This window comes from Micrasema longulum, unplaced genomic scaffold (genome assembly GCF_059751315.1).
Source record: "Micrasema longulum isolate JH-2025_06_02 unplaced genomic scaffold, ASM5975131v1 h1tg000036l, whole genome shotgun sequence".
Classification (NCBI taxonomy): Eukaryota; Metazoa; Arthropoda; class Insecta; order Trichoptera; family Brachycentridae; genus Micrasema; species Micrasema longulum.
In genome coordinates this window covers 394,374-411,808 of record NW_028277243.1, presented here as the reverse complement: position 1 = coordinate 411,808, position 17,435 = coordinate 394,374, and the positions used below count along the sequence as shown (strand labels likewise).

Sequence of the window (17,435 nt, the reverse complement as noted above, 5' to 3'; positions counted from 1 at the left end):
ATTTTATACAGAAATTTTAAATCGAAAACAACGCGGCGTTTTATCAGAGAATTAAAATGAAAAAGAGTTAGAAATTGCTCGTAATTTGAATTTGAACGTAGGTTAGACATTTGGAACTTATACAAAAGGTATTTTAAGAACTTTTTTTGAATAGATTCTATTGAATTTATATAAATAAATAACTGTTTAGTATTAATTTGTTTTAAATACTTTATTTTACTTATAATTCCACTTACATGTATGTGTTTTAATGTATATGCAACTAATAATTCAATTAAATAAAATAAAAATTAGCGCTCTTTAAGTTTTTTTATATTTATGTATTCTTCCAGTAGTATTTAATGATTATTTTTAATGTATTTTTAAAGTACACACATATTATTGCGGATTTTCAAAATATTATTTACGTGAGTGCATTTGGTATTTGTATAATATATTGTAAAAACCGAAAAAATAAAATAGTAACGTTAAAAATAATCGATGACACTACCAACTACCATGAGACCACAACCCAGTTTTTGCAGCAGTATATTTAATGTTTATTATGTAATCCTAGGGTGATTCAAGTGACCAAGGAGAGAAGAGCTGCCAAGGATTGGGAAACTAACTGGGGCTTCCTGAAGGACCATGGAGCCTTTCTTGAAGAAGAAGCTGCCCGTCAAGGTAGCGTTTTACTTGATGCCATTATATCCGAGTAATAATTCACTAGAGAAGCCCTTTAGCTCTATTGCATACAACAAAAGCGTTTTAAAATTTAATGTTTAACAACAAACGTTGTAAACGGTGAAGTTCAGTGTAGGTTGAAAAAAAAGTTATTTGGTCCCAAGTGGGCTACATTATAGAGATAGATTATCAAAAATCAATAAGCAAATTTTTAAGATTAAAAAGAATAATGCAGATAACCAAACAAAGTACCTACAAACACTTACCATTTCACCAGTTTCGCTCAATCGGCAAGAACATGAGATCTCTCCAAAAAAATAAGATCTAATAAATAAATATTTAAGATCTAATAAATAAATATTTGTAACAATAATAATGACGAGTGATATAGATTCTTGATTGTTTTCTTCTCGAGATGATATGAAATAATGTTGATTTTACAAAATAATATCCGCAGATGGGACTCGATTTATGATGTCTTCGGCTGGTGTATTTTTTACTCCGGGTTGCCTCAGTTGATGATTTCCCAGAAGATTATTTGTCGACATTTTAATTCAGTAAATGATCGTCTGCTTCCTTGCATTTGTAAATTTGTGTCTCATGATCTTAAAGAAAACTTTAAAATGCTGACATCGACTTTTCCAGATATTTACGAATAAACTTCGTAATAATTAGTGATCCATTCGAATCATGGAGTAAATATACTACATTGTAAACTCTTTATCATCGAACAAAATAGATAAAAGATGGAGTAAATAAAATAAAATAAGGTGAAAAAGGTAGAAAATAAAGGTAGAGAAAAAAGGTAGGTAAAGAAAGAAGGGAACCTGTATAAAATACAATCTGATTAGAATGTGATATCTCTTTCTACAAGAATTTCGGTAATAAATTTAAAACAAAAAGGCTTACGTTACGTTGAACATTCCCTTTCTTGAAGGACTACATTTTTGAAATGTGCGATCGCTTCTCTTCGAGTCTTTGGGCGGCAAATGGAAAGAAATCTACTTCTAATGCACGGATATCGTATGGATGAGTTACTACCGCGGCCGTCAGATGGCACTAAATCAGGGAATTTAGAATTATAATCCAGTACTAAAATGCTTTCAGAACGGGGTACGTTGGACTTGTTTTTTACAACGTTACAACGTGTAATGGACTTTTTCAGTTCGCGCTTACGGTTCTTGACCTGAATACCTACGGCCTGTTGTATTGCTTTAAACTGTAGCTTACTTTGTGGTTGATAATCATAGAATGGTTTTTCTCCGTATGGGCCGCTCTATTACTCTAAAGCCATCACACATACTATAAACTGCAGTTCAAATAAACTTCAAAATAAATATTTTTATTTCATTTATCCTGATTTGATGCATAAGACCAATCATCTTATCTTCATGTAGCAGATGATTAAACTGCACTTTATATTGAAAAATCAGAAGTCACGAGAAGATGAATGAATGTAGAGGTAGCGAGATCTGATTGGTGAGGCGTTCTATCCTCTCTGCCTAGTCTACAGGGTTTGTTGTATTTTGTAGGTTTTTAAAAATACTTGTTTGATGGAGTACATTATGGACTTCTAGATTACCTAGATTCTTTCAGCACAAATATGCCGAGGCAAGATGCGATGTGCGGTGTGTGATGGGCAAGCTTTTTTTGTATCAATTCTTCTTCTTTTTACACATCCACTACTAAGTAGACCATGTGGACATCACCAAACGCCTGCAGGAGACCTATAGTCAACCATTGCTCTTGCCTCTTCCTCCGTCAATCTCGCATCCCTTAGTTCCGCTGAATAAAGGTGAAAGATCTTTAATGGATGGCCTTTCAGAACAGCAGAAGACCGCAAGTGAAAAAGAGGCAACTTGGTTCGAGTTTGACGTTTGCAAAAATAATGTCATATTTGGCCCTCCTGAGGCATACGCAGCATGTGTCCAAGTCAGGTCCACCACCACACCTTCAAAATGCTAATTAAAGAAAATTAGTGCATTTGTTCGCAGACTGCAATGTTGATAATGAAATCAAACCTAGTATTTTCCTCAAACACTTACTTCCAAAACTCAGAAGTTTGACGTTTGAGTTTTCATACTAAATGTGAGCTTTTGTGATTTGCTAGCATTGAAAAATAATAAATTCACCTTTAGTATAATTTGTTCCAACAATACTGTGAGTATATAAATAGTGGAGCTAGATAGAAATAAAATGGATTGTCTCATTCGCCTGAACCAATATTGAATAAACTGCTTCACAAATGTATACATATGCTATAACATATGTTATGTTTTTGTTCTGTCGTTGTGCGTTATGTAATATAAATAATATAGATGTACTTAAATTAATTATAAACATAAATACGTAGTGTTTAAAACTGTCATTAAAACATTTTGTTAATTATCTCTGTTTATTAAGTATTCTTTGTTTATTCTCAAATGTAAAAATATTTGTAAAAAAGGTATATTGTTAAGCGTCCTCAGCACGGGTAACCCCAGTGAGGTCACGTTATTTTTATCATTAATCATAGATTATAATGGAAAAAAATATTAATAAATAAATATGCAAGTCTTTGACAAAAACTGGATTCCTTCTAGGGAGTTTTCAAAACTAGCCAATGACAAGAGTACAATTTCCTTCCTAAAAAGTTAATTAATCTTTGTTAAATATCCAACCAACAAAACATATGCTTTCTAAGTATTTCTGATTTATTTGAAAGCGTACTAATCTCTATTATTGTAATTTCTTTTAGGTTTCTCTAAAGAAGAATATTGGAATGCCATAAAGAAGGTTCGATATCGGTACTCATCTCCTGTTCGCTCCGATCCTGTTAAATATTCTTCCAAATCGGTCCCTAAAACATCAAGTGGTAAGATTAACACAAAAAACGTTTAATTATACTGATAAATTAAATAGAACTTATAAGGTTCTTTTAAAAGAAAGGTCGTTTTAGCTTAAGCTAGTAATAATAATAATTGGCTGATTTACGTAGTGTCATTTTTGTGAAAAGTTACCTCTAGAATGCTTTTCAGTTATTTAAACTAACATTCTATCTAGGCTAACACAACATATTACACTTTCCGATTTAAACATTGAGAGTATGATGAACAAAAAAAGTGAAATTTTAATTAAGAACTGAACTGACTGGGAATGTCGATAATTCGCAAGTCAGAAGGCAAGCAGTTCCAGGGACAGGGGCTGGCAACGGCAAAAACACGATCATTGAACCTAGTATTTGGGCAGCGCCAATATCCAATGATAACAAATCATTTATTATTTTACGTCTGAAACCAAGTCTATTCCGAACATTGAAATGCTAATGTGATTTCAAAGAATTTTTTTGTTCATAGAAACTGGATTCAACTCCCTGGGGAGCTGTTAATATTAACATATTACAACAGAGATGAAGAACATTTTAGAGAAGGTTGATAAATCCACCTGGTCCACAAAGAAGTTTAGAAATTGAAAGAAAAAAAAGGGCGTCAGGCGTTGGCTAGTATGTAGGTGAAATAATTCAATTAGATGAATCTCACCCGCATAAATAAAGGTTTTAGCTCTTTAACTTCACAAACATCAACAGATGAAAAAATTTAAGGAATACAGATTTTCAAATATGGGCTTCTACCATTCTTGGTGAATGTTACACATTGTGTAAAGTGGCCACTTAAACCAACCAATGACCCCTCTAAAATGTTCTTCATCTCGGTTGTAATATGTTGATGGAAACATGAACACTGAAAAAAAAGGAAAGATATAATATGCTCGAAGCATTTGAAATGTGTTGCTGGAAACACTATACTACTATGTGAATCACAAATGTCTCCATCCTCCAAGAATTTCATAAAAAGCTTTCAGACATATTGTGAGAAAAAATGAGGGCAGTCCCTGTAGTATAAATAAATCTGGTCGCAGCAGGAACCGGTGAGTGTTGAAAGTACACCAGCAAGTGAATGGTCTCCTACAATATGGTCCGACCATACATAGGAACAAATGAGGTCATCATTGAACGTTGCCCTCAACCTGGCCCAGGACAAGGAATGGGGGTGTATCATACATCCTTAGAGTAATAATACGCCGCTTTCTAATAGAGTAGTCCATTAAAAACCATTATATGATTATTAACCATAAAGTTTACTACAGATTACAGCTATACGATGGGCAGTAGGTATTCGGGTTGAGAGTTGCAAATGCAAACTGCAACCGTCCGATACACGTTTGTTGTTAAACTAATAATCAAACCAAAAATTTAGTACGCCATTGTGCTATGCAATAGAGCCAAAGTGCTTTTCTAGCGAATTATTACTCTGAGCATACATCATACACCTAGAGCCTGGTATCCCAATAGATCCCGACGCTTAGCATTAACCAATATGACGAAGAGAAATAATGGAATTTGGAGTCATTTTTTGTTGTTCATAAGTAACTCTTACAAACAGTATGGTAATAGGTTGGTAGAGCAAGAAAAATATCAAACATTGTAGATTTACAGTACTCAGGTACTACTATAAAACCAATTAGGGCAGACCATGACCATTATAAGTCCTGTCGTATTTACATATCTGATTTTCAAAGCTTTTAAATAGTTTTATAATCACTTCAAGGAATTTACAATGTTCAATCAATTTAATTAGATACTGTAAAGAATTTACTTCCCTTTTTTCCTCAATCCAATGAAGTACAATATTGTGTACTTCTGGATTACCTTCTTTCAGCAGAAAGATTACTGAGAGCTCCATTGAGCAGCTTTTCTCATTTGGCAACGAGCAATTTTTATTTGTATGCGGGCACATTCAAGTAGACTTAAGTCTTCGAGTAGATGCGGTTTGTGGTATGTTATGAGGAAGCTGTTCTACCATTAGACCACAGTTCAACTCATTACTCAAACATGTAATAGGTACTCTTATTGAGTATTAAGTATTCAAATGTGAAGTCTGTAATGAAGCTTTACCAAGGTTAATTTACTAATGACATGAATGACAGATGCCGTGGTGCAGTTGATTTGGCGGCCAATAGTGAACAGGCGTCTCAAGAAAAAAGTCCAAGATAGTTTTTTTCTCAATTAGTCTCGGTGTTGTGTGAATATGGGAATATCCTCTCTTTCCACTTGCTGACAAGCCTGTTAAATAGCGGCTTAGCGGGTTATGCCTTCTTATTTTATTTTTCTTAATTAACTCGTAATTTTCAATTTAGCGTGATCATTAAAATAAATGCTTTTTTCAGCAATGGTGGGCTGGAGAGCAAATCAACCTTTGGAAAGAAGAGATCCTCCATGGGTGCCTCCTCAGCCTCGTGTCAAGCCAGAATACATTATATTTCTTGGTTGAATATACATTATTCACACAGGCTTTTAAGTACATCCAGAAATCAATTATTCTTAACAATCGTACATCCTGAAATTTATTTTCTAAACAACAGAATATTTGTGAGCATTAATCAGACCTAAAATAAGCTCTCAATTGTGTTCTCAAAAACTGTGAAAAGCTTCTCAAAATACTATTTGCCTACAAAAGAATCTCACATAGAGAATTACTATTAATGAACAGAAGATATGGATAAATTGTTCCATAAATAAAACCATATAGTTCTGCGAGGTAGAATTGAATAGTAATATCAGCATAATTTAATTACACAATTTTGTAGTGTTGTTATTATTACTAGGTAACTTCAAAATCCGTATTATTTGTATCGTCCTCCGTGACTGCTACAAATAGCCAAGTCACGATTCATTCAAATCTTTATATATATAATTCCTCTTGACGTGTGATGTCACTGAACTCCTCCTAAACGGCTTAACCGATTTACAGGTCTTTGCACTGTGCGTGTTCGTAGATATTAAAATCTTCAATCTAATATGTAAACAAGAAGTAAGGAGCATAAATGTTTTGTTCGTCGATCTACCAGGGTTGTATTCTACTCGAATGCATTTACAAAAAAAATGGGAAGTTGTTGTTTTTTTGTGAATAAAAAAGTTTGTTTTTGAATGTTTACAAACAGCATTTTTTGTGGATCTCAATCTGATTATTTCCTTAAATTCCTCATAATTTCTACCTATTTATTTCTTTTTACTGGATTTTTGGAAATACTAAAATAACATTATATTAAATACATTTTAAATAATCGTATTCCTACATATGTACACCCTTCTACATTATTTCCGCGCCCCTCTGTTTGACTCTGTTAATTTAATAAAAATGATTTTTTTTCAACATTATCGATTCCTTTTCGTGCTACTGTGGATATCCTAATCAATCTTCTGAACACATCCTGTGGTCTTGTCCCTTTCCCCCTCTCTATAAATAGCAAATAGCGCTTCTCGCTACTATCCGTGGCCCTGTTGTAGGTCCTGCCGGATATACATATCTTGGTGGCTTCCAAAATGAATTTCGAGGCTTTTAAAAAGTTTTACAATAATTTTGGCGAATTGATCATGTCCAATCAATTTATTCACAGTCAGTGAAGAATTCACTTCCAATCCAAAGAAGTACATATTGTGTACTTCTGAATAACCTTCTTTCAGCACAAAGATGCTAAGGCTACCAGATTACCGAAAGCTTCCTGGGGCAGCTTTTCTCGTTCAGCAACGAGCAATTCTTCCAAGTATGTGGACACCGTCAAGGAGACTTATGTCTTCATATGCCGTGTGCAGTATGTGGTGGGCAAGCAGTACCATGCGCGAGATATCTAAAATCTATACTTAATATCATAATCTAAAGAAGCACTTTCCTCAATATTCTCCAAATCACTGTAGCAGTGGTGACACTTAAGAGGTTGAAGATTCATCATAATAAAAATGTTCATTTATTGTTATTACGCCGATCTCCGGAGAGGGAAAAAATAAAACAGAATTAAACTCAGTAAAATGTATTTGGTGCCAAACATAATATATCTATGAATCCTATAACTAATTAACAACTGACAATCGAAAATCTATATTTAATATCACAATCTAAAGAAGCACTCGCTTAAATATTCTCCAAATCGCTGTAGCAGTGGCTTCGCATCACATAATAGCTAAAGGATTCTAATGGTGGGGGTGTTATTACCAAATATATTCACATATAATAAAACAAATTTACATATTTCTTAATGTGTTGAAAGAAGGAAGAAAGAGGGAGATTAAATTTATAAAATATAACACTTTATGGAGACCACTTGAATTTATTTGTAGCACTAATTTATAGTGTCAGAAAGCAAAAATCTTTCCATTTACAGTTGTAGTTACTGCTGCTGAACCCGTTGTTAGTTCTTACCTATAAATAGAACGATCTGTGCTTTCCGAAGCCATATGGTAGTGGAGGTGCAGACGTGAACAAATATGGGTCGGGTTAAATGCGGCTCCCGCTGACTCTTGATAAAAAAATATAGAAACTTTATTTACCCAATACACTTGTATTTTGCGAGTTTTCTTTTCTAAATGTTGTAAGTATATTTTTAAAATAAGTATTTACAGTGTTACATAACATGATTATTAGCTTTCTGATTCTTTTCCATTTGCAGTACAACATGTCGTAGACTGATAAAACCCTCTAAAGGCATTATTGCCTATACTAAGAAAAATCTATTTCTTTGAATGTTCGACTCAACAGAAGCCTTTTCCGGTTTTCCTTATCATATTTTGGACATGAAACATACTCATTAAACCATCTCAGTTCCTTTAAATTGTTTCAATAGATGAGGTTTTGAAAAAAAATCTGGTAAAAGGAATAAAGAAAACACATTGTTACTTTCCTGCATACAAACGTATTCCCGTATGTTCTTCCTGGATTATGGCACTTGAGCAAAGATTATTGTTACACACAACAGATATTTACCATTGGCGTGTCTCTGTGGTTTATCTTTTTTAATAAACTGTTTCTGATGGGAGCTAGGACCATTGAAAAACCAAAAAGAGCCCAGTTTTATCTGCCGTCTTTGGACGTACCGTATACTAATATGATGAATGTTTTTGATAAACCCAAAAGGTACCGTCAGAGAAAATTTCATTCTGATACGGTATGGAAAACAGGACAGCGAAATGTCAATAGTTTCTCAATTTTTCAATTTAAAAATTAGTCCGACATGCAGTGGTCTTTTTCGCTCAGTATCGGGGAGGAATGTGCAAATGTGCGAGAGGGTGATAAAAAAACAGTGTTCAAATACCCATTCACCTAAATTGTCTGACAGGCGTCGTGGCGCAGTTGGTTAGTCGGGCAACTGTGAAACTGGCGTCGCGGGTTCGATTCCCGCCAGTTGCGAGAGAAAATTTGAAGAAAGATTTTTTTTTCAATTAGACTGGGTGTTGTGGCGTACTTTTCACAACTTCCTTCCGTATATATCCTCTCTCTTTCTCCACTGCTGACAAGCTTCCAAAATAAAAGCTTAGCAGGTTATTCCTTTAAAAAAATGCATATCCTCTTGGTCGTCCTCGTCCCACGTTACCGTTCCTTCTCGCCATATTTACCCGCTTTACCATTCTATCATCATCTATTTTTTGAAGAAAATGAAGATGACCAAACCATCTCAAAGACCCTTTCTTAATCTTATCAATTATACATGACTCAGATTTACACTCTCACCTGATTTCGTCATTGATAACCCTATCATACGTTGATTTCCCTCACATTCGTCTAAGAGATCGCATTTTGACTGCATTCACTCGGCTTTCATCCTTCCTCTACCAGTTCCATGTTTGACTTCCATACAAAAGTGTTGGGACTAAAACTCCGTTGTGCACTGCCATTTTAGCTTTGATTGACATATTTTTATTAAAAATTACTGTACTTAGTGCGCCGTTCATTTAGTTGCCCGCAATCACTCTCCTTTCATCATCTTTTTCTACTCTTCCATTTCTTGAAAACATGCTTCCCAGATACATAAATTCTTCTACTTGTTCGAGATTTCATTTATTATGAAATCAGTAACCTCACTTCCCCTTTCAAATATCATCACTTTTGGTCATCATCAATTTGCTCTCCAGGCATACATCATACGTTCTAGAGACTTTTTGTTGTAAATACAACAAGCAGCTTTAAAACAGGTATACATGGCGAGAATGAACGGTAGCATGGGACGAGGACGACCAAGGAAGACATGGCATGATCAGATAAACCATAATCTTGAGTCATGTCATGTCAAAAGCAGGCAGAACTGAAGGGCATGTATGACAAGATGTATGAATGTGACGTGCGTGGCAGTCCATTCTCTCTGCCTACCACTACGGACATATGGCGTGATGGTAGTAGTAGTAGCTTATCGTCTTAATGGTTTTCACCAAAAAAAATTTTTACAAAAAATTACTTTTAGTTGGTTTTTATACATGCTAACTTTGAAACTAAACCTCGGACGATTTAGAGGATTTCATCAGTTGAAAAAGCTCAAAAAATACATGTTACTGCAAATGTATACACTATGGTAAAAAAAATAATTCAAATTGTCTTTCAGAGGTACACCAACGATATAGTTGAGAATTCTTATACTTCTCTCTTCCAAACCATTTTTTGGTAAAATAGCTGCAAATAACTGTAACAAATTTTACACCACGTTTTTAGAGATTTAGATAATAAATATATTTTATTAGATTTTATTTTTGTTAAATAAACTTTGAAGTAATTCTTCATCCTTATATAGCAATTCAGATTAGTATAGAATATATAATAAATTAGAATTTATGTACTAAATGTGTGGCTCGTGAAAATACTGAATGTGGCTCTCGTTCACCTCATATTTGCTCATCCCCATAGTAGTGTGCTCCAAAATAAATTAAAGTTGTCTCATAATAAAGTGTTTAATTGTGTTATTCCACAATGCTAACGCTGATGAATTAATAATACATTGAAAGTCATAATTTAATGTGAATCCAGTATATTATTAAAATATATGTGTGAAATTTAATATTTAAACATAAATATTGAAAATGAACTGTGCACGTTAAAAATTATTTGACAATCTTTCTCTTTCGTTATTTTAATTTGTATTTTCCGCCATGAGCAGTACTTTTTTTTCATTTTTCGTTACTTGAAACCAATGGTGCTTACAGATTGTTAATCATTAATGTATTAAAATTTTGTACATCACAATAAATTTTGTATATTGTCACAACAAAAGTAAGCGTAATTAGCGGAACCATAAATAAATCGCTCATTTTATGACCTGCCATTCGAGTGCACTTTGTGTCCAGACACGGTGAATTATACCCGTCCTTTATTTACGATTAGTAAAACAAATACTGTTATGGGTAAAAAATGTCCAAAGCAGATTATGTTACCATATTAGTATATTACCAGGGCTTGAAGATACACTATTAAAGAAGTTTATGGTGAAATTTCAACAGCAAGTAAAATGAGGAAGTTCAGTGCTAAGGGAAATTGTAAAAAGTGTTTTCTTCCACGTGGTAAAAACTTTCTCAAAAATATGTGAAAAATTTCATAAAAACGATTTTAACAAAAATTAACTACTGTGTACTACGACACAAGTTTTTCCGAATCAACAGCGTTGTGACTAGCCAGCAGAAGTTACCGACGAGAACTTATGACGTTATGGGCAGAGTAATTTCAAAATTACAAAACTAAAAAAATCATAGCGCTGTTAATACTATACATAAAAATATATTTTTTAAATGTTTAGTGATAGTCTATTAACGAAAGTAAAAAACCATCAAACTATCTCATTGTAGATGTCAATTTTGGTTCAAATTGGGTAAAAGTTACATCTAAATCTGGACGGTCTTCAAAATTTGATGACGACGTATTAAAATTTCTGGCAGAGTCAGATCCTCGATTAACCTTTAATGCATTGTTTCAGAGACTCAAATCTTCATGGTCTAGTGCAGTTAAATTTACAACCCATTGACAAAACAAATAGAATGGGAATTTGCGTGAAAATGCACGATTTATTTATGGGCCCTCTTTTATAACGATCGATACATATTTTAAAAAATATATATTAAAACATAAACAAATAAGAACATTTAAAAAATGAAATACCAAAAAAGACGCTAGAACTTGTGCTTGGGTGGAATCATAATATATCATCTATAATACTGCAACACCACATAACTATCAATTGATGTTTTTGGCAGGAGAACCTAAAAACCGTTCAGTTATATTGCTTATAATTTTAACCAACCAAAATACCACTAGAGTTTCACAAAAACTATCATTATTTAGAGTTAAAATAGCTATAATTTAAAAGTAACAGCTCTTTCTCTCAATATGATGAATTTATTGCAGTGGCAATAGTAAAAAAAAAACAGGTTACTCGGTATTTCAGTATCACTGACGATATAACACATTAAAACTGTAATAAATAAATACATACACATACTTATGTAATAAATAAAGAGAAAATTATATTATTTTTATGTAGTTCTGTGCCAGAGTTGCTATCAAAAAAAATATAAAAATATTTAAATTAAAAATAAAAGTTTCAATTTATAGTGAAATGTGCATAACTTGGCATTAAATAATAAATTTCTGTTACTTCTCATACATTTTTTTTAATGAACATAGCCAACGAAATTCATTGTTTTATCAACATTCAATTGTTGGGCAATTTTTAGTTTTTTACTATTACTATTTATGATTGAAATTATCAAACTAATTTAAGGCAAAAAAAATTCAAATGGTGCACACTTTATTTATTATTTAGTCAAATCAAATAGAAAAAAGAAACATATTTATAAAGATTTTTCAGCAGTGAACAAATAACTCGCATCATACAAGTTTGTATATAAGTATAGTGTTTCGTATTGTATAATTAAATTTGTGTAGATTGTATGTGCTTTTCATTTTATAACTGCATTTTTTAAGGATAAAACCCTTCAACATTGATATTTGCACGATTTATATTACAATGTTTGTTAAAATTACATTTTCATTAAAATAGTTCAAAATTAAATAACAATAAAATCCATCCACACCAAACAACATTTTAAGTACAAAAACTAGAATACGTAAGTAATTTCATAACTACACTTTACAAACGCTATCCTTAGTATAGCAAAACAACCATAGAAATTCATATTTTCTAACACATAAAGTGCTCGTTGGACATTTGAGAAGTTTCCTACAATTCAAATTAATTTGATAATTAATTTAGCGTTATTATCATAAATCAGATGATGTTAACTAGTGTTAGTAAATATTAGTATATTTACATTCAGGTAGTTCCTACTAATTTTCACTTTTTTTAATGCATTTTACTAACACTGGTTAAAATGTTTGACCAAAAATATAAAAATAACATCACTTGTCAAATTGTTAAAAGGGATAATTTCATTTCAAAACAAGAAATATTACAATTTTCACACATTACGAAGGTTGATTGATAAACCGATCCAAACCCATTTATAGGTTCAAATTATGTCATGCTGCATAAAAATTTCCGTACAAAATACGGAGTAGAGTAAAAAAGACTAACCGTCTATGCCAGTTTACAGTGAAATCAAAGGTGTATGTCGTGTTCTTTTACCCTGCTTCACATTTACTGCCCGCTGCGCGTAAAATTATATTTCCCACCATACAAAAGATCAGTTCCGAAGCCTCAGTTGAATGGAACACAAGACGGTGCTTAGTGCCGCATTTAGTGTATACATATATGTAAATATTTAAACCCAGGTTCGTGAATCGTAGCCATTGACACTAACGCCTTGTGTGCTAAAACATGAGTGGTTGTAAGTCGAAGAGTGCTTGGCAAAAGTGTTCTACCAGGAAGCTATAGAAATATTAGACCGCTGTGTAAGAAACAAAAGTTCAAGGGTACTACGTTGAAAAATAAAGTACAAAAACATGTTTTCATCCCCTTGGAAATAGGTCAGGTGTGGAGGTTATCAATCAACCCTTATATATTGTAACATATAACTAAACATAATAAAAATAATTCTGCATGACAATATCATTTTGAGCCCTTTCATAAAAATATCTACATGTTCAAATAATCTGATACATAGAAATGTTGGATAATTGAATGTACAAACTATAGTGTACTATCAACTCTTAGTTATTTTTGTATTTAATTTGTTTAGAAGAAGATCAAGCAACCTTACAAATGTGACGTAACCATTTTAGTGTCAAAAATATATATTTTAATTCATTTCAACAGAGAGGGAAAACATTTTTGAGAAGGGATATGGAAGTCTAGGCATTTACAGGGCTTATGACATGGCATTGGCTGGTTTGAGTGGCCACTTTACACACTGTGTAACATTCACCATTCTGCCCATGTTTGAACATCCACATTTCCTCAACTCTTCCATCTGTTGATCATATCTGCATAATATGCAACATTTCAATACAAACTGGGGGTTTGGGTGAGTAGAGATTGAAATCGTCATGACGAAATAAGATGGCAAAAGCGATAATCTAAGATGAGTCTGACAGACTGACGGATGGTATCGAGTGGAGATGGTTCGGTTGGCCAGGCCACTTACTGCAGATTCTACCCGAGAACCTTAACTACTCTTACCTACTTGACAAAACATCGAGTCCTCTACTGCTGACAATTTGGCAGTTCTCGCCTGAATTACGAGACACATACCCTGATTTGGCAGGGCACATAGAAATCGACAGCCAACAGAGAAGCCTGAAGACTCTTTGTGGATACAGTATTCTCTGTAGTCCGAACCAAAAGGATGTTTCCATTGTATTTTATTAATATTTTAACAAAAAATCCATTTGTGCAATGGGAGTGTACACTGTATTCGATCGTTAGTAGATATTTTTTGATTGTTCTTTTATTGAAAACATTTTGAAAAAATGTGACTTGTTAAAATGCTATGGCAAACATAAGAAGCTCTCACAATTTTCAATAAATGAAAAAAGGAATAAATATATTTATACGATTCAAGGTTTCGGATTGAACTCAAACTTAAATATTATTAGAATCGAAACACAACACGTCCTCAAAAAGAGTAGGTATAATATTATAATAAAAATATATTCCGACTATTCTCCAATATAAACCTTCCGGCTATCTAAGCCTACAAATGCAATGATCAAAATTGTATTTGAAAAAATCTCATCAGATTTAAAATACTGACCCAATTAGATTTAATTTAAATACATTTTTTTGTTATTTTATATTTAAAAATAAATGCAAATATAGATCATTGTGTTTTTTAATTTTTTCCATCCCAGAATATTTTACATAAGTTTCTTTTTAAAACACATCAAATATGCGATGTATTTTTTTGTTCAAGTACAATAAAAAAAGGTAAATATGCATTATTTCCGAATCTGCAAGAATTACACGTGATACATTTTTTTGTGAAAATATCTTAAAGAATATAGTTTCTAAGCGTTACTAATAACTTCACACGCTTACTACAGATATTTGAGCGAAAAGTGAAGAATTATTAATAATACTTAAAGATAGTTTTAAATGTAAAGTGAGAAAATTCTAAAGCCTTAGAATAAACATGTTTAGTAATTTGGCACCATTTTGAGGCTGCAGCATTTTTACCATTTGAATAAAAAAATTCTAGTTATCATGGATAAGAATTTCATATATTTGGACTTTTAATGATATCTGGTTAATTTTTCAACCTCAAATTAACGGGTATTATAAAATATTGACAAGATCAATAAACTTATTTTCAAAGTAAATCAACCGTTTTCAGAGCTACTGATAACTGTTTTATTAATAAATATTTTTTTCTGTTTGAATTTACTGGTCGTACATTTCAGTAATCCTTGTTATATGTTGAATGTATTTTTGGTGTAAATATATCATCTTTTTAAAAATATAATACAATTTTTCTAATCAAATAAATAAATTTCATTCTCATAGGTACTGATTGATATGACATAAATTTTGTATTTTGAATCGACAGCATAGAAAGGTGCTCTGATTTGAAAACAAATTTAGCAAAATATTCATATTGTTGATGCTTTATTTGAAATCAAATGAAATAAGTAAATACACGATCTGAATAACTTTAAGTTCTAAGTTATGGTGTTCACCCTTAGAGCTTAGGTCTGACAGAATTCAGCGCCATGTTACTGAAAAGGGTCTGATCTTGATCTTCGAGGTATATATATAATATGTCTAGTTATTTGTGCCAACTCAAACAATGGCAGATCCGGCTTGATCACCCTCCCTTCCAAATATATTTTTTTAAACGCAATTCTTTTGGGTATTTCTTTAGCAAAAACATTTTCAATGTTGTTTTCAATGTTTACAACTGAAATAATAATCAAAACACATCAGTTGATTAGCTTGATACAAAATTCAAATTTAACTTAAATCAAAAGTTTAACGACAGTAGAACTAACACAATACTTGCTCTTCGAGGAAGTTCAGTGTTACTGGAAATTAGATACAAAAAATTTTGTCCTACACGTTTAAAACATTACAGCCTTTAAATGTATTTATTTATTTATTAATGGACATTGTAAGGTTTTAATATTACAATATAAGAATAGTTTAAAATATTTTTAAAAAAGAAAAGAAGCATTGGCAAACGTAAGGGACATCGAGACAAGATCTAGACTATTTATTAAGTGCTCGACAAAGTTTCACAAAAATGTATGAAAAAACCAATAAAAATGAACCACTTTGATCTATGTCACAAGTTCTTCAGAATCATGCAACGACAGAGTGTCGCGATAGATTTCCGGTTTAAGGGAAGCAAACTCATCAATCAGTAGAACCCACCGATGAGAACTTGTGACATCATGAGCGGAGTAACTTTAAAATTACAAATCTTACGATAACACGTTACATAAACATATTTATAACTTATTGGTGGTCTATTAACAAATAAAAAATATAAAATGACCACTGAACTTCCTCATTACAAATTACTAGTCTTAGTTGAAATATTGACTTACTTAATTGCCTGCGCAGGTGGATAAATGAAGAACTAACAAAGCCTCTTGATTATTATACAACTGTGATGCATAGTACAATGAAAGTAGGTAATATCTTCACCCAAACAGTTTAGTTAGTTTCGTTTATTTTCACAATGCATCGAAATAGTAACAAGTAATAAAATTGCATACCTACATCATGGTTTTTAACACTCAGTACAATTTGATAAGTTTGGTAACACAACCATTTATTATGATTAACACTAGTCCAAAATTAAAATAGATGTGACACAAACACAAAATTCGATAAAATTTCAAAGCCACATTTTGTGAATTATAAATAATTCACATTAGAGGGATTGACACATTCAAAATTGGTTATAAATACTAATAAAATGTTATTAAATATTTGTATATAACCACGTACATGAAAATAAATATGCCATACTTGGGATTGTCATGAAGGCGAAGAACGGGGGACGTAGAGGGGTCTGAAAAAAAAAGCATTCCTGGCTTCGAAGCATCCGAGCATGGACCGGGATTAGAACTGCGGAGGAGCGGTTTTACACTGCTCGGGATAAGGAGTCTTTCTCCCGAGTGGTCGTCGTGAAGAAGAAGAATACCTACATCATCTTTATATGATGAGACAACTTCCATAAAATGCTACTATAAGCATCTACATACATATGTACATTCATTGTATATTTCATATTTTAAATAACAATTTTGTGCTAGAAATTATATCTTCAACAACAAACCATCACGCCGTATCCCCGTAAGGATAGGCAGAGAGGATAGAATGCCACATCACTCTATCTTTGCATACAGATCTCGCTTCCTCTACATTCATACATCTTCTCATACATGCGCGCCAATTATTCAGACTTTTAACATGTCTTCCTCAATTTTTGCATCCATCATCATTCGCATTGTAAATATTCTTAGCCGTTCTTTTGCTGTCCATTCGCTCTACATGTTCAAACCAGCGCAGGGCTCCTTTCT

At 32.6% G+C, this 17,435-nt stretch overlaps 1 protein-coding gene across 1 annotated transcript; it reads left to right on the top strand.

Annotated features, from left to right (window-relative positions):
• Positions 1–556: 556 nt before the first annotated feature.
• Positions 557–6,639, top strand: LOC148285435 (uncharacterized; the record flags this gene model as incomplete). Its single annotated transcript, XM_088225274.1, has 3 exons — positions 557–663; positions 3,401–3,517; positions 5,869–6,639. Coding segments are annotated over 3 exons (328 nt in total), but the record flags the coding sequence as incomplete, so codon positions are not given.
• Positions 6,640–17,435: the final 10,796 nt, after the last annotated feature.